The sequence below is a fragment of the Labeo rohita genome, chromosome 13, assembly GCF_022985175.1.
Source record: "Labeo rohita strain BAU-BD-2019 chromosome 13, IGBB_LRoh.1.0, whole genome shotgun sequence".
NCBI classification, from domain to species: Eukaryota; Metazoa; Chordata; class Actinopteri; order Cypriniformes; family Cyprinidae; genus Labeo; species Labeo rohita.
The window spans coordinates 2,773,411-2,791,920 of NC_066881.1; the positions used below are offsets into that span (position 1 = coordinate 2,773,411).

An 18,510-nucleotide genomic window follows, 5' to 3' on the forward strand; every position below is an offset into this window, starting at 1 on the left:
GTAGTCCAGGAAATTGTTTTACAATGAAAAAAAATCAGTGTAGTTGAACATCTGATGTGGGTACAGTACTCTTCATGTAGCATTCATCTGTGGTGCAGGAATCAGATCACTAGAGAGAAAAAAAAAAAACATCTGTGAGCATGTTAATATCAGGAGCATCTGTAATATATACATATAGTATGATTTTGTAGTAATAGACTCACACATGCTTTAAAAATGGCATTTTATATCTGAGAAACTAATTATTATTGTTTAGCACGTTAAATATCTATTCATTAACATAGTATTAATAATAAACTAATAGTATCCTATTGTTATACGATAAACAAATAAATAAATATGATTTTATAGTCATAAACACAAGCATTATTTGTATGTCTTATACAAAACAAAGCCATTTTATGTCTGAGAAACTAATTTATTATCGTTAAGCATGTCATAAACATCTATTCGTGAACAGAGTATATGACAGTAGTTTGGTCTAAACAATCTTAGACTCTATCATTCAGTTTTACAGTGTAAACACTTACTTTTATATATCAATACAGAATTGTGACAAGGCGGCTGTATAGTATTAAATAGGAAATAGTACATCAACAATGCAAAAGGCAACAGTAAACACTCAATTTTCAGGTAAAAGGTAGTTAATCAAATACAACAAAATAAAATACAATATTGTGAGAAGATAAAGTGAAGATAAAGTGTCCCCAACTAAGCAAGCCAGAGGCGACAGCGGCAAGGAACCAAAACTCCATCGGTGACAAATGGAGAAAAAACCTTGGGAGAAACCAGGCTCAGTCGGGGGGGCCAGTTCTCCTCTGGCCAGACACAGAGGACTCGCCAGGTCCCGTGGTCCTGTGCCGATAGCCGTCTACGTGACGAGGTCTTCACTGGGGATCCATCTCTGGGGCTCATCTAGTCGATGTGGTCTCTGATGACATTCAGGGCTGTAGAGGTCGTCTCTAGGTGCTGATCCACCGTCTGGGCTGGGTACGGACTGGATCCAGAGGACTGCAATGACAATCTGATCTGGATACGGACTGGATCTGGTGGTTAAGGTGACCTCGGCATAAGAAAGAAACAGACTAATATTAGCGTAGATGCCATTCTTCTGACGACGCACTGAGTACATCAGGTGTTATGGGAAGTGTTCCCGGTTCCGGTTGACCTAATTAGTGCAGCCTAACAATCCTTTAACGGATTTGAATAATAGAAATGTGTTAATGTGTTATGTGTAAGCAAGGTTAAAGAGATGGGTCTTTAATCTAGAATTAAACTGACTGAGTGTGTCTGTGTCCCGAACAGTGTTGGGTAGATTGTTCCAAAGTTTGGGTGCTAAATAAGAAAATGATCTGCCGCCCGCGGTTTATTTGGATATTCTAGGTATTATCAAATTGCCAGAGTTTTGAGAACGCAGCGGACGTGAGGGACTATAATGCGATAAGAGCTCGCTCAGGTACTGAGGAGCTAAACCATTCAGGGCTTTATAAGTAATTAGCAAGATTTTAAAATCTATACGATATTTAATAGGGAGCCAGTGCAGTGTTGACAGAACCGGGCTAATATGATCATACTTTTTGGTTCTAGTAAGAACTCTAGCTGCTGCATTTTGGACCAGCTGGAGTTTGTTTATTAAGCGAGCAGAACAACCACCCAATAAAGCATTACAATAATCTAATCTTGAGGTCATAAACGCATGAATTATTGTTTCAGCATTTGACATTGAGAGCATAGGTTGTAATTTAGATATATTTTTGAGATGGAAAAATGCAGTTTTGCAAATACTAGAGATGTGGTTTTCAAAGGAAAGATTGCCATCAAATAGCACACCTAGGTTCCTAACTGATGACGAAGAATTGACAGAGCAGCCATCAAGTATTAGACAGTGTTTTAGGTTATTACAAGCTGAGGTTTTAGGTCCAATAATTAACACCTCTGTTTTTTCAGAATTTAGCAGTAAGAAATTACTTGTCATCCAATTTTTTTAACTCAACTACACAATCAGTTAGTTTATGAAATTGGTATGTTTCGCCGGGCCGTGAAGAAATATAGAGCTGAGTATCATCAGCATAACAGTGAAAGCTAACACCATATTTCCTGATGATATCACCCAAGGGTAACATGTAAAGCGTAAAAAGTAATGGCCCCAGCACTGAGCCTTACGGTATTCCATACTGCACTTGTGATCGATATGATACCTCTTCGTTTACTGCCACAAACTGATACCGGTCAGATAAGTACGATTTGAACCATGCCAATGCACTACCACTAATGCCAACATAATTTTCAAGTCTGTTTAAGAGAATGTTGTGGTCAGCCGTATCGAATGCAGCACTAAGATCCAGTAGCACTAACAGAGAGATACAACCACGATCGGATGATAAGAGCAGATTCACCACCGTGGTGCACAAGACATGTATCCTTGCTCTGAACCGAGATGGAGAACCACGCTGCTGAACACGGGTGTTTCTGAGCGAATTGAAGTGTACAGCCTCGTTTAATTATCCCCAAACCCCAGTCTGACACTCCGGGGATGGCCTGCCAGGCCTCAGGCCATGTGACAAGGGGTTTTGCTGGCGTTAAATCACTCAAGTTTGATTGCGAGTTCGCCTTTTCTTCCTCCGCAGTAACTAGAAGGAGAGAAATGCGAGAGAGGGGGAGGTGGGGCCGCCTCTCGCGAGCGAAACACGGATAGATTGCTTAATAATGAAAACAGCTGGCCTCTGTGAACACAGCTTCAGCGACGCGACACACAAATGCGAAGCTGCCAGCAATAGATGTGACAGCGTTCTGTAGCCTCCGGAGGGTGCATCCTTCATAATGAGACACGGCTATAGAATGTGAGTGGGCATGAAAATGCTCAAGCCTGATCACTCAACTCGCGAGCTCACCATTACGTCCTCCGAGAAAACTGCAAGGAAAAAAACAGGAGAGCGGGGGAGGCGGGGCCGCCTTCCACGAGCGAACGGGGCAGACCGCTTTCGTAGAGAAAGCAGCCTGTCTCCCTTACAACACACAAACGCAAAGCTGTCAGTAACAGTGTTCTGAACCGATCCGCCTAAAGGGATAGAGCCACTCAGTATATCGAGGGGCGATGATCCTCACGTCTAAGACACGCAGGCAGATCAAAGTGCCTCGGAGAGAATGAGCACGCGGGCTCAGCGCCGGCGTGGGATCGCTGAGACCCGGTTGCATAGCTCCCTGACTCCGCTGTTTCTTTCTCCGAGCTTTGCCGAGAGAGAAGAAATGACAGAGCTGGGCTGTCTCTGTGGAGGAGGTCAGAGAGCAGAGAAGAGCGAGACTCATACTCTCAGTAAGAGCATTCTGTCTTAGTGAGTGCGCACTCACTGCTCTTCTGCACCATGCATGCTGCACGAGCCACACTCACAGCGCAACATTTGCAACAATGTTGCTACAAAATTTGCTCTTTTAGAACGTACCTCTTAGAAATAAGCTCTTTAGGTTCACCGGATGGCGGAAGGGGAATCAGCTGGGACCGCTGCTGCTGCGATGCTGAGGGCGGCGGAAAAGCAGCGAATCAGCCAAGCAGAGGGTCGCTAGTTCAACTTGATCCATTGCGAAGGTTTTGTCTAAACAATCTTAGACTCTATCATTCAGTGTTACAGTGTAAACACTAATACTTTTATATTGCGTCATTTTTATTTTATAGAACATTAAAAATCATCATGAAACATTTTAATGCAATGAAATGAAACACTTAATAAAGTTTCATTTGATTGCACATGTAGTCAGGAATTATAGTTTGGAAAACTAACTACTATAATGTGTACAAGTTATGTCACAGTAACACAACAACTCACGTAAGTAGGCTAATAAAAAAAAAAAAAAAAAAAAGACTTACTACCTTCGGTGGCTCTCGCCGTGTGTCACATCGCACTCTTCCTCTGAGGGAAATGTAAATCTTACTCCTCACAGCGCGTCGTCTTCCAGTGACAAGACGCAAATAGCTGAGATGAACAATGAAGACAACTCTCGCTGCTTTGTTTACGTTGATGTGGGCGGTACACTGCGTGCATCTCCAAGTGGATGATTATAATATCGAAAGTGTAAGTAGCCCCTTTATCTTCCATCCTTTTATCTATTGATGAGAAGCAGCTTCTAAATAAAGGTATGTCAAGTCAAGTCAAGTCAAGTCAAGTCACCTTTATTTATATACCGCCTTTAACAATACAGAATTGTGACAAGGCGGCTGTACAGTATTAAATAGGAAACAGTACATCAACAATGCCAAAGGTAACAGTAAACACTCACTTTTTAGGTAAAGGTTGTTAATCAAAAACAATAAAATAAAATGCAATATTGTGTTAAGAGAAAGTGTCCCCAACTAAGCAAGCCAGAGGCGACAGCGGCAAGGAACCAAAATTCCATCGGTGACAAATGGAGAAAAAAACCTTGGGAGAAACCAGGCTCAGTCGGGGGGCCAGTTCTCCTCTGGCCAAAGTTCCCATGGTCTTGTGCCAACAGCCGTCTAGGTGATGTGGTCTTCACTGTGGATCCGTCTCTGGGGCTCATCTAGTTGATGTGGACTCCGCTGACATTCAGGGCTGTAGAGGTCGTCTCTAGGTGCTGATCCACCATCTGGGCTGGGTTCGGACTGGATCCGGAGGACTGCAGTGACCATCTGATCTGGATACGGACTGGATCTGGTGGTTAATGTGACCTCGGAATAAGAGAGAAACAGACTAATATTAGCGTAGATGCCATTCTTCTGACGATGCACTGAGTACATCGGGTGTTATGGGAAGTGTTCCTGGTTCCGGTTGACCTAATTAGTGCAGCCTAACAATCCTTTAATGGATTTGAATTATAAGAATATGTTGATTTGTTATGTGTAAGCAAGGTTAAAGAGATGGGTCTTTAATCTAGATTTAAACTGACAGAGTGTGTCTGCGTCCCGAACATTGTAGGGTAGATTGTTCCAGAGTTTGGGCACTAGATAAGAAAATGATCTCCCGCCCGCGGTTAATTTTGATATTCTCGGTATTATCAAATTGCCAGAGTTTTGAGAACGCAGCGGACGTGAGGGACTATAATGTGATAGGAGCTCGCTCAGGTATTGAGGAGCTAAACCATTCAGGGCTTTGTAAGTAATTAGCAAGATTTTAAAATCTATACGATGTTTAATAGGGAGCCAGTGCAGTGTTGACAGAACCGGGCTAATATGATCATACTTTTGGTTCTAGTAAGAACTCTAGCTGCTGCATTTTGGACCAGCTGGAGTTTGTTTATTAAGCGAGCAGAACAACCACCCAATAAAGCATTACAATAATCTAATCTTGAGGTCATAAACGCATGAATTATTGTTTCAGCATTTGACATTGAGAGCATAGGTTGTAATTTAGATATATTTTTGAGATGGAAAAATGCAGTTTTGCAAATACTAGAGATGTGGTTTTCAAAGGAAAGATTGCCATCAAATAGCACACCTAGGTTCCTAACTGATGACGAAGAATTGACAGAGCAGCCATCAAGTATTAGACAGTGTTTTAGGTTATTACAAGCTGAGGTTTTAGGTCCAATAATTAACACCTCTGTTTTTTCAGAATTTAGCAGTAAGAAATTACTTGTCATCCAATTTTTTAACTCAACTACACAATCAGTTAGTTTATGAAATTGGTATGTTTCCCGGGCCGTGAAGAAATATAGAGCTGAGTATCATCAGCATAACAGTGAAAGCTAACACCATATTTCCTGATGATATCACCCAAGGGTAACATGTAAAGCGTAAAAAGTAATGGCCCCAGCACTGAGCCTTACGGTATTCCATACTGCACTTGTGATCGATATGATACCTCTTCGTTTACTGCCACAAACTGATACCGGTCAGATAAGTACGATTTGAACCATGCCAATGCACTACCACTAATGCCAACATAATTTTCAAGTCTGTTTAAGAGAATGTTGTGGTCAGCCGTATCGAATGCAGCACTAAGATCCAGTAGCACTAACAGAGAGATACAACCACGATCGGATGATAAGAGCAGATTCACCACCGTGGTGCACAAGACATGTATCCTTGCTCTGAACCGAGATGGAGAACCACGCTGCTGAACACGGGTGTTTCTGAGCGAATTGAAGTGTACAGCCTCGTTTAATTATCCCCAAACCCCAGTCTGACACTCCGGGGATGGCCTGCCAGGCCTCAGGCCATGTGACAAGGGGTTTTGCTGGCGTTAAATCACTCAAGTTTGATTGCGAGTTCGCCTTTTCTTCCTCCGCAGTAACTAGAAGGAGAGAAATGCGAGAGAGGGGGAGGTGGGGCCGCCTCTCGCGAGCGAAACACGGATAGATTGCTTAATAATGAAAACAGCTGGCCTCTGTGAACACAGCTTCAGCGACGCGACACACAAATGCGAAGCTGCCAGCAATAGATGTGACAGCGTTCTGTAGCCTCCGGAGGGTGCATCCTTCATAATGAGACACGGCTATAGAATGTGAGTGGGCATGAAAATGCTCAAGCCTGATCACTCAACTCGCGAGCTCACCATTACGTCCTCCGAGAAAACTGCAAGGAAAAAAACAGGAGAGCGGGGAGGCGGGGCCGCCTTCCACGAGCGAACGGGGCAGACCGCTTTTTCGAGAAAGCAGCCTGTCTCCCTTACAACACACAAACGCAAAGCTGTCAGTAACAGTGTTCTGAACCGATCCGCCTAAAGGGATAGAGCCACTCAGTATATCGAGGGGCGATGATCCTCACGTCTAAGACACGCAGGCAGATCAAAGTGCCTCGGAGAGAATGAGCACGCGGGCTCAGCGCCGGCGTGGGATCGCTGAGACCCGGTTGCATAGCTCCCTGACTCCGCTGTTTCTTTCTCCGAGCTTTGCCGAGAGAGAAGAAATGACAGAGCTGGGCTGTCTCTGTGGAGGAGGTCAGAGAGCAGAGAAGAGCGAGACTCATACTCTCAGTAAGAGCATTCTGTCTTAGTGAGTGCGCACTCACTGCTCTTCTGCACCATGCATGCTGCACGAGCCACACTCACAGCGCAACATTTGCAACAATGTTGCTACAAAATTTGCTCTTTTAGAACGTACCTCTTAGAAATAAGCTCTTTAGGTTCACCGGATGGCGGAAGGGGAATCAGCTGGGACCGCTGCTGCTGCGATGCTGAGGGCGGCGGAAAAGCAGCGAATCAGCCAAGCAGAGGGTCGCTAGTTCAACTTGATCCATTGCGAAGGTTTTGTCTAAACAATCTTAGACTCTATCATTCAGTGTTACAGTGTAAACACTAATACTTTTATATTGCGTCATTTTTATTTTATAGAACATTAAAAATCATCATGAAACATTTTAATGCAATGAAATGAAACACTTAATAAAGTTTCATTTGATTGCACATGTAGTCAGGAATTATAGTTTGGAAAACTAACTACTATAATGTGTACAAGTTATGTCACAGTAACACAACAACTCACGTAAGTAGGCTAATAAAAAAAAAAAGACTTACTACCTTCGGTGGCTCTCGCCGTGTGTCACATCGCACTCTTCCTCTGAGGGAAATGTAAATCTTACTCCTCACAGCGCGTCGTCTTCCAGTGACAAGACGCAAATAGCTGAGATGAACAATGAAGACAACTCTCGCTGCTTTGTTTACGTTGATGTGGGCGGTACACTGCGTGCATCTCCAAGTGGATGATTATAATATCGAAAGTGTAAGTAGCCCCTTTATCTTCCATCCTTTTATCTATTGATGAGAAGCAGCTTCTAAATAAAGGTATGTCAAGTCAAGTCAAGTCAAGTCAAGTCACCTTTATTTATATACCGCCTTTAACAATACAGAATTGTGACAAGGCGGCTGTACAGTATTAAATAGGAAACAGTACATCAACAATGCCAAAGGTAACAGTAAACACTCACTTTTTAGGTAAAGGTTGTTAATCAAAAACAATAAAATAAAATGCAATATTGTGTTAAGAGAAAGTGTCCCCAACTAAGCAAGCCAGAGGCGACAGCGGCAAGGAACCAAAATTCCATCGGTGACAAATGGAGAAAAAAACCTTGGGAGAAACCAGGCTCAGTCGGGGGGGCCAGTTCTCCTCTGGCCAAAGTTCCCATGGTCTTGTGCCAACAGCCGTCTAGGTGATGTGGTCTTCACTGTGGATCCGTCTCTGGGGCTCATCTAGTTGATGTGGACTCCGCTGACATTCAGGGCTGTAGAGGTCGTCTCTAGGTGCTGATCCACCATCTGGGCTGGGTTCGGACTGGATCCGGAGGACTGCAGTGACCATCTGATCTGGATACGGACTGGATCTGGTGGTTAATGTGACCTCGGAATAAGAGAGAAACAGACTAATATTAGCGTAGATGCCATTCTTCTGACGATGCACTGAGTACATCGGGTGTTATGGGAAGTGTTCCTGGTTCCGGTTGACCTAATTAGTGCAGCCTAACAATCCTTTAATGGATTTGAATTATAAGAATATGTTGATTTGTTATGTGTAAGCAAGGTTAAAGAGATGGGTCTTTAATCTAGATTTAAACTGACAGAGTGTGTCTGCGTCCCGAACATTGTAGGGTAGATTGTTCCAGAGTTTGGGCACTAGATAAGAAAATGATCTCCCGCCCGCGGTTAATTTTGATATTCTCGGTATTATCAAATTGCCAGAGTTTTGAGAACGCAGCGGACGTGAGGGACTATAATGTGATAGGAGCTCGCTCAGGTATTGAGGAGCTAAACCATTCAGGGCTTTGTAAGTAATTAGCAAGATTTTAAAATCTATACGATGTTTAATAGGGAGCCAGTGCAGTGTAGACAGAACCGGGCTAATATGATCATACTTTTTGGTTCTAGTAAGAACTCTAGCTGCTGCATTTTGGACCAGCTGGAGTTTGTTTATTAAGCGAGCAGAACAACCACCCAATAAAGCATTACAATAATCTAACCGTGAGGTCATAAATGCATGAATTAATGTTTCAGCATTTGACATTGATAGCATAGGTCGTAGTTTAGATATATTTTTGAGATGGAAAAATGCAGTTTTGCAAATACTAGAGATGTGGTTTTCAAAGGAAAGATTTCCATCAAATAGCACACCTAGGTTCCTAACTGATGACGAAGAATTGACAGAGCAGCCATCAAGTATTAGACAGTGTTGTAGGTTATTACACGCTGAGGTTTTAGGCCCAATAATTAACACCTCTGTTTTTTCAGAAATTAGCAGTAAGAAATTACTTGTCATCCAATTTTTTACCTCAACTACACAATCCATTAGTTTTTCAAATTGGTACGTTTCCCCGGGCCGCGAAGAAATATAGAGCTGAGTATTATCAGCATAGCAGTGAAAGCTAACACCATATTTCCTGATGATATCACCCAAGGGTAACATGTAAAGCGTAAAGAGTAATGGCCCTAGTACTGAGCCTTGCGGTACTCCGTACTGCACTTGTGATCGATATGATACCACTTCATTTACTGCCACAAATTGATGGTGGTCAGATAGATACGATTTGAACCATGCCAATGCACTACCACTAATGCCAACATAATTCTCAAGTCTATTCAAGAGAATGTTGTGGTCAGCAGTATCAAATGCAGCACTAAGATCCAGTAGCACTAACAGAGAGATACAACCACGATCGGATGACAAGAGTAGATCATTTGTAACTCTAATAAGAGCAGTCTCAGTACTATGGTACGGTCTAAAACCTGACTGAAAATCCTCACAGATATCATATTTCTGTAGGAAGGAAGATAACTGTGAGGATACAACCTTTTCTAATATCTTCGACAGAAATGGGAGATTCGAGATAGGTCTGTAATTAGTTAATTCGTTGGGGTCAAGTTGTGTTATTTTAATTAGAGGCTTAATAGCAGCCAGTTTGAAGGTTTTGGGGACATATCCTAATGACAGTGATGAATTAATAATATTTAGCAGAGGATCTATGAGATCTGGAAGCAAGTCTTTTAGTAGCCTAGATGGAATAGGGTCTAGCATACAAGTTGTTGGTTTAGATGATTTAACAAGTTTATACAATTCTTCCTGACCTATAGTAGAGAATGAGTTGAATTGTTCCCCAGGAGATCTATAGCGCACTATCTGATGCGACACTGTAATTGACGGCTGCATAGTGACAATTTTGTCTCTAATTGTATCGATCTTAGAAGTAAAGTAATTCATGAAGTCATTACTGCTATGCTGATGGGCATAGTCAGTGCCTGTTGGTTCTTTATTTTTTGTTAACTTAGCCACTGTATTGAATAAATACCTAGGGTTATGTTTGTTTTCTTCTAAAAGAGTCGAAAAGTAATCAGATCTGGCGGATTTTAACGCTTTTCTGTACGATAGGGTACATTCCCGCCAAGCAGTACGAAAAACCTCTGATTTTGTTTTCCTCCAGCTGCGCTCCATTTTCCAGGCTGCTCTCTTTAGGGCGCGAGTGTGCTCGTTATACCACAGGGTCAGACATTTTCCTTAATCTTCCTTAGGCGCAGAGGAGCGACCGTATCTAGAGTCCTGGAAAAGAGAGAGTCAATAGTTTCTGTTACATCATCAAGTTTTTCTGAGCTATTGGACATGCTGAGGAATTCAGATAAGTCAGGAAGATTACTTAGAAAGCAGTCTTTTGTAGTAGAAGTGATGGTTCTAACATACTTGTAATAAGGAGTTGAATTTACAGTTTTAGTCATCTGGAGAATACACGAGACTAGATAATGATCAGAGATATCATCACTTTGCTGCAGAATCTCAACGGCATTGACATCAATTCCATGTGACAGTATTAAGTCTAGAGTATGATTTCGACAATGAGTGGGACCTGACACATGTTGTCTAACTCCAATAGAATTTAGAATGTCTGTAAATGCAGCTGCCAGTGCATCATTTTCAATATCAACATGGATGTTAAAGTCACCTACTATTAAGACCTTATCTGTAGCCAACACCAGCTCAGATATAAAATCAGCGAATTCTTTAAGAAAATCTGTATGGTGCCCTGGTGGCCTGTATACAGTAGCAAGTACAAACGTCATAGGGGATTTATCATTAACACTTGTTTCTCTGGATAATGTTATATGAAGCAGCATTACTTCAAACGAGTTACACTTGAAATCCGTTCTCTGTGAAACACTAAAAATATTGCTATAAATTGTAGAAACACCTCCCCCTTTACCTTTTAGACGTGGCTCATGTTTATAACAGTAATCATGAGGGGTAGACTCATTTAAGATAATGTAATCATCTGATTTTAGCCAGGTTTCTGTCGAACATAGCACATCTAGGTTATGATCAATGATCATATCATTTACAAAAAGCGCTTTTGTAGAGAGGGACCTGATATTCAAAAGGCCAAGTTTTATCATTTGTTTCTCTGTATTATGTAAATTTTTAATTTGTTGAACGTTGATTAGATTGTTACTCTTAAATTGGTTTGGACGTCTTTTGTATTGTCTAGCTCGGGGAACAGACACAGTCTCTATAGCATGATATCTAGGTGTAAGGGTCTCTATGTGCTGAGAATTAACTGATTTTGGTGACGTGAGGCAGCTAGCAGACGGTCGGATTAGCCAGTCTGTCTGCTTCCTGACCTGGGCCCCAGTTAGTCAAGTGCAAACTCTAAGACTATATGCCACATTACTAGAGAGAAGAGCAGCACCACCCCTGGAGGGATGAAGACCATCTCTTTTCAACTGGTCAGGTCTGCCCCAGAAACTTGTCCAATTGTCTATGAAACCTATGTTATTCTGCGGGCACCACTTAGACATCCAGCCATTTAGTGACGACAGTCTGCTGTGTATCTCATCACCACGGTACGCAGAGAGGGGGCCAGAGCAAATTACAGTGTCTGACATCGTACTTGCAAGTTCACACACCTCTTTAACATTATTTTTAGTGATCTCCGACTGGCGAAGTCGAACATCATTTGTGCCGACGTGAATAACGATCTTACTGAATTTACGTTTAGCATTAGCCAGCACTTTTAAATTTGCCAAGATGTCAGGCGCTCTGGCTCCCGGTAAACATTGGACTATGGTGGCTGGTGTCTCTATTTTCACGTTCCGTACAATAGAATCGCAATAACTAGAGCACTTTGATCAGGTTTCTCAGTGGGTGCGTCACTGAGTGGGGAGAACCTGTTTGATGTTCTGATCGGAACGGAAGAGCGGTGTTTTGACCCGCCACTATGCCGTCTCACAGTCACCCAGTTGCCCTGCTGCAAAGGCGAAGTTACCGGAACCGAACAATGTACGGGACTTCCTAAGCTAGCCGTATCTAATGCCCTCACATTCTTACTATCCTCGATTAAAGTTTGAATGCGTGTCTGAAAGTTCTGAAATCTTCTCTGTCAGCCTAACTATTTCCCTGCATTTATCACATGTGAATCCCTCGCTGCCGACAGAGATTGATAAACTATACATATGACCGGTGATGCAGGTTACCAGGAAAGGAGAAGAAGCCATTACTCACCGTAGTTGTAGAACGATTTCAACTCACCACTGTTGTCTGATGAACTTGTGTAGAAAAAGGCGTAGAGAAAAAGTAAACGTGAATGGCAAGCTAACCGGCTAACACACTACAAACACGCTGCACTCGCGGTTGTAGAATAAAAACGAGCGATCAACGAGAGCGAGGTCTTATGTTCCTCCTAACCCTACTGATCCTTTTCAACTTCAAGTTGAGATGTTCAAATTCTATAGATCAATCAAATTAAATTATTTCTATCATAAAGACAGTTCTCAAAGACAATACACTTTAGGGAATGTTAAACCACCTTTACGCCCATGCAGTGTTTTTTTTTTTTGTCCTATGATGAACAGCTCAGCGATTAGATACTTTTTGTAATATTGTTGATAAGCGTCTCGATACTAGGATACAAGTACAGTCAGGAACTTTTTCCTATTCCAAATCAACGGATAAAAATAGTATTCTTCATGCTGCAAGTGCTCATCCAACTTCTTTAAAGAAAGAGTTACCCTGTACTCAGTTTCTATGTCTGAAACGTATTTGTAGTGTAGAATCAGATTTTGAACAAGTTTTAAAAATGTGTAAGTGTTTTATTCTTAGGGGATATACAAAGAAATGGTTGGATGCCGCTTTGGAGAAAGCACGGAAAACATCGAATACATAGATAAATTACAACAAAAAAAAGTCTCATTCCATTGTTTGTACTACCACTTACTTGCGCATAGTCAAGCCATTAAGGATGTGATCAAAAAACATTGGTACATATTGAAAAGTGATCCAGTGTGTGAGAGTCTTTTTTTATTATAGAGCTTGACATATCAGGTTTCTTTGGTTAAATCTGACACTTTTGTCAATTCTTTTTCTGATGGACGTATAGATAAGGATGTTGTTGTTTTTTCTGTCTTAGGTGTGTGGCATGTACATATATCCATAGGAGATCTTTCAAAGTAGTATAACAAATTGTACATATAAAATTAAACAATTTGTGACGTGTTTGACCAATGAAATATATTTGTTAACTTGTCAGTGTGGAAAACAATATGTAGTTAAGACTAACAGACAAATTAGGATACAAATTATTGAACACATGAGCGCAATCAGAAGAAAAGATCAGAAATCTCCAGTTGCTCGTCACTTTAATGACATGTCCAATTTTATTTCGGATTTAAATTTTGTAGTTATTGAACATGTAATACCGGTACATAGAGGTGGAAATATGGAAAGGAGAATTCTACAGAAGGAGTGTAAATGGATCTTCGATTTTTACTTTACATCCCCTAGGAATTAATATAGGAAAGATTCTTAATTGCTTTTTAGAAATGTTGATTTATATTAGCTCACCTGCTGAAGATGTATTATAGTATGCTTGTGATTTTTTGCAATCATGTGATGTTGGTACTTTTTAATGATGTGATGTTGGTATTCAGCTATTTTGGATGATGTTCTTTGTGAGACTCATGTTCTTTAGGATTCATTACGTGTACTGTAATAATATATGTTCTGTAATCTGTATGGATCTAAAATAAATGATCAGCATATTAAAATGGTAATATACCGTGGTAAATAGACACAGATGTGTGTTTGGAAACATGGCACTGACGAAGGGTTAAGCCTGAAAACGTTTTACACTCTTGCACTTGTTATTTTGTGGTCTCTGGACAATAAACCCATGTGAGCATTTTGGCCTATTTTTTCGTGTGTGGATCTCATTTGTTTTTGCATTGTCATTGTCTCACTACGGTGAATGAACGCACAAAAAAATGAAGATTAATGCAAATAGTGTTTAATAAATCCACAGGAGGATAAATCCATAACACAGACAGGCAGGAGACACACATTGGGACATAGTAGACCAGACCGAGAACAGTGAACTGAAAACAACTTAAATACATACAAATGACGATCGTAAACAAGACACACCTGAACAAAATTACATAATCAACGAGTAACAGAAACTAGGTCACACTGCGCAAACAAATGCACTGCACTTTGCACTGATTTGCAGCCAAGATATTCTATTAATATTCCTTTCTTAAAAAGTTTTTCAGTAACCTTAATTTTGAGCCTGCAAGAAAAGCCTCTTTGATGGGGAAAAAAACCTCTTCTCTTTGATGATCCAATGATCTCATTAGTACCCTGTTTATTCTTGCAGGAATTCACATATTGCTGTATTAATATTTATGAAGAACCGTAATTGTGTTTGCTCTAATTCTTATTTATGGATATCAGTGCAACGTTATAACTGTTTAAATCTGATGGGAGAACCAAGAAATCTTAATTAACCATATTTACAGTGGTGATGGGCAAAAATAGCTGCCCAGGGCACAAAACCTCATCTACAGAAACCCCTCTTTTAATGAGCACTCTAGGTCTAAATTTAAAGCTCTTGAGATAGATGCCTAGTTGTGTGGAAAAGTTAAGGATTTATCTTATGAGGGTGTCAGCTCTTTTAAAATGTTAATATCATAATTTCTGTGAAGCATTATAAAGGGGTTATGTTACTGTAAACCATCGAATGCTACAAAATGTATTGCTTATACCTACTAATGTTTTTTTTTTGTGGTTTTCTTTTAGTATTTGAAAGAGATGATTGACAAGCTTAAACCATAATTTTGTTTTAATAATATCATTCACCTCGATTCGACTGGGCCAGGTTTGCTGTCTCTCATCAGTAAGTGTTGGAACTGGCTCAGTTCCAATCTTAAAGTGGCCATGGTCACTCCTCTGCTCAAAAAGCCTTCACTGGGTCCTTCTATTCTAAAAAACAAACAAACAAAAAAAAGCAACAAAAAAAACAAAAAAAACAAATCAGACTGTTTCTGTCTCGCCTTTCATTTAAAAAGTTTTGGAGAAAATTGTGCTTGATAAACCTTTTGACTTCATTACAGGTTACAATGTTACAATGGTGACAAGGGACTATCTTTGAGTGAGCGAGTAACAAAGACTTATATTGAAAGTGATATTTTATATTAGTTATAATAAACTACTCTACATAATACAATGAGCTTTTAACATCAATACAGTAATTCCCTGTTCCTTTGTTACTAGTTTTAAAGTGATGTGTTCAAATTATTAATAGAGGTTTGGGTTCATCTTTTTTTTAAAGTGTCAATTTGAGATTTGAATCCATGGCAGAAGGGTTCCACACACAAAAGGATTTTTTAAGACTATGTGGTTATTTCTTATTTATTTACATATTTGTGGCATCATACTCTTGCATAAACACAGTATCACACTCATATTGATATTGCTCATGTATATGGGTTGCTGACATAACATTTGGCATTTTCACTGTCCCACAAGATAAAAATGAATATAATTAGTATTGCCTATATTTAAAATGTGGTTAAACATTTCTATGTGCTACATGGACCTTTTGTTTTAAAATCTGCAGTATTAATTATTATTATTTTTTTTTTTCCAAATCTCAAAATTGTCCTATGGTGTGACTGTCTCAAGAATGTTTCAATGAATTACCTATTTTATAAACTAAAAAGAAATGCATATAAACACCTCTGGCATAATTCATAAAGCGTAGGAATTTAATAACATTTTGTCACTGAAAACCATGTCCTCTGTGATATTTTAAATTGGCCAATTCCAAAGAAAACTTTAATTAGTCGAAGGACCCCATTTCAAGTCATGTTACTGAAGCCCCCATGAAGCCCAGAAGAGTTTCAGTAACATACTGATTGACAAAGAGACAAAATTTTATTGATGAAAATTAAATGTAAAAAAACCTCAAAATTCAAACAAACTCTAAATTAAAGCTATACTTTGTAACTTAAAAAAAAAAAACTCTGCTCAATTCTAACTTTTTAAAATAATATATATATATATATATATATATATATATACATATACAGATTTAAAGCACCTGAATTCTTTAATTCAGACATTCTTTACAACTTCAGAGTACTTTTCTTAAATAAGTGAACCTGCCAAACAGGACAACAGGGAGATGCCAAAAGACCACTCACTAAACCTGTCCCTTTAAACTAAACTGACTGAATATCTACTGTTTGTATCCTTTAAGAAATAAACATACTAAATGAAAAATGCAGCAAATACATTCTAAGGCCCCGATCAGACAGATTGCGTTTTTGCAGTGAGAGGCACCATTTTTGAATCATTTCCTATTGGCAGTGAGTGTTATGCGTGCTGTTTATGCGCCCCGGGCGCCTCGCGTTTTTGCCGAGCGTTCTGAGCGCCTGAATTTAAAAAAAAAGAAAAAAAAAAGAAAATCTGAGCAGAAAAGTGCCTGACGCCATCACGTTTTTTTTTTTTCCATTGTCCAGTCAAATGAATGGAGAGGCGGAGCTTCCATTGTGGTGAAGAAAGTTTCCCGTTGCTTAGAAAGTCCGGAGACTAGGGTTGTTTGATTCTGAAAATTTTGGAATCAAGTCTGATTCCTGGTTCTGGAATCGATAGGAATCGATTCCTCACTGTTGTTTTTGATTCATTCCGATTCTTAATTTTTTTAAAATTGGAGGAACCTAATTTTGCCATAACTGTAGGATATATATGTCTTAGAAAGTAGCCTTATCATAATATGAAGCTTTATTTTTATTTTAAATTCTGATAAATTTCTGCATTTAAATTGTAATTTTACCGCATTGCCCATGAAATTAATCACAGCCCACAGCGCAGCAGTGGACATGCGTTTATTGCATGAATTGAACAAGGCATGCACAGTTCAGCTCAATGATGTTAACTTCAACAGTATGCTTTGCACAAAATTAATGAATTCAGAACGTCGACTGCATTATTTACCCTGGACTTGACTTTTTTTTTTTTTTTTTTTTTTTTTGCCTCTTTTCTGTTCCTCGCCCTCCTCCAGAACCCCCACCCTCCCTCCTCAGATGTATGATTTACAGCACAGGGGGGATCAGGCGGAGGCAGGAGCCTGGGAGCCTTCCTGGGAGGAGGTGAACTGTTACATGTATGCCTTGTTTTCTGTGTGTGTTTGGGTTGGCCCTGTTGACCTAATTTTCCACAGTCTATTGAATTGAGTCAGGCGTACTCTGAAGGTTGAATTCTGAAGGTCAGAAGTTTATATGTCCCCACACTCGATACGAGTGAGTTTATCTGAAAATCGTACGGACGCAGTGATATGCGACACTAATTTAAGACCTGCCAAATTCCAAAGCAAATGTATGACGTTCTCTCATGTATTGATTTGAGTTGAGAGAAGGAAAGTGTAAAATATAGCCGTTATGTAGCCGCATATGTATCTATATATCTATATATATCTATATATCTATATATATATATCTATATATATATATATATCTATCTATATATATCTATATATATATATATATATATACACACACACACACAGTACTGTGCAAAAGTTTTAGGCCACTAGTATTTTCACCAGCTAAAAAATGGTTTAAAGTAAGTTATTTCTATCTTTTGCTGTAGTGTGTCAGTAAAAAATATCGGTTTACATTTCCAAACATTCTGTTTGCCATTAATTGCAATAATCTAGTGAGATTTTTGTTTGCACAAGGAGTGTGACAACAGCCAGTGCTCCACACAGAGATCTGATCTCATCATCATCCAGTCTTCCTGGAATGACATGAAGACACAGAACAGTTGTCAGACTCCTTGTGCAAACAAAAATCTCACTGGATTACTACGATTAATGGCAAAATGAATGTTTGGAAATGTAATCTGATATTTCCTGTTGACACACTACAGCAAAAGACAGACTTTAAACCATTTTTTAGCTGATGAAAATACTAGTGGCCTAGGACTTTTGCACAGTACTGTATATATAGATAGATAGATAGATAGATAGATAGATAGATAACGCACACACATATGTACAAACATACATTTGTATACATAGCCCGATAACCCGTCGATTTGGATATCTACGACACAACTATAAGTTTCAGTGTCTATAAAGGCATCTCCCTCACTGACTACATTGATCAAAACAAACTATTTTTGTAGTTTGTCCTGTTCTGTCACAGTTACCAACTAGAGGAGTGAAGAATGAAGAGACGTGGGTGAACACAAAACGACAGTCTTTTACAATCCAAGAAGGTAACACAGGGACAAGCAGGAACAAACGTAGCA

The 18,510-nt window shown here is 39.8% G+C and overlaps 2 protein-coding genes across 3 annotated transcripts in view; one reads left to right on the plus strand and one right to left on the minus strand.

Moving 5' to 3' along the window:
- The window catches only part of plpp4 (phospholipid phosphatase 4), a 230,496-nt gene that overhangs the window by 184,049 nt on the left and 27,937 nt on the right, over positions 1–18,510 (plus strand). The gene's annotated exons all lie outside the window — the stretch shown is intronic.
- LOC127175580 (uncharacterized) overlaps positions 10,373–18,510 on the minus strand; it is a 106,819-nt gene continuing 98,681 nt past the window's right edge. The window contains exon 2 of the mRNA XM_051126732.1: positions 10,373–11,543. Within this exon, the coding sequence (XP_050982689.1) occupies positions 10,419–11,318 (900 nt within the window). The 5' untranslated portion in view covers positions 11,319–11,543 and the 3' untranslated portion in view covers positions 10,373–10,418. The remainder of the gene's footprint in view (positions 11,544–18,510) is intronic.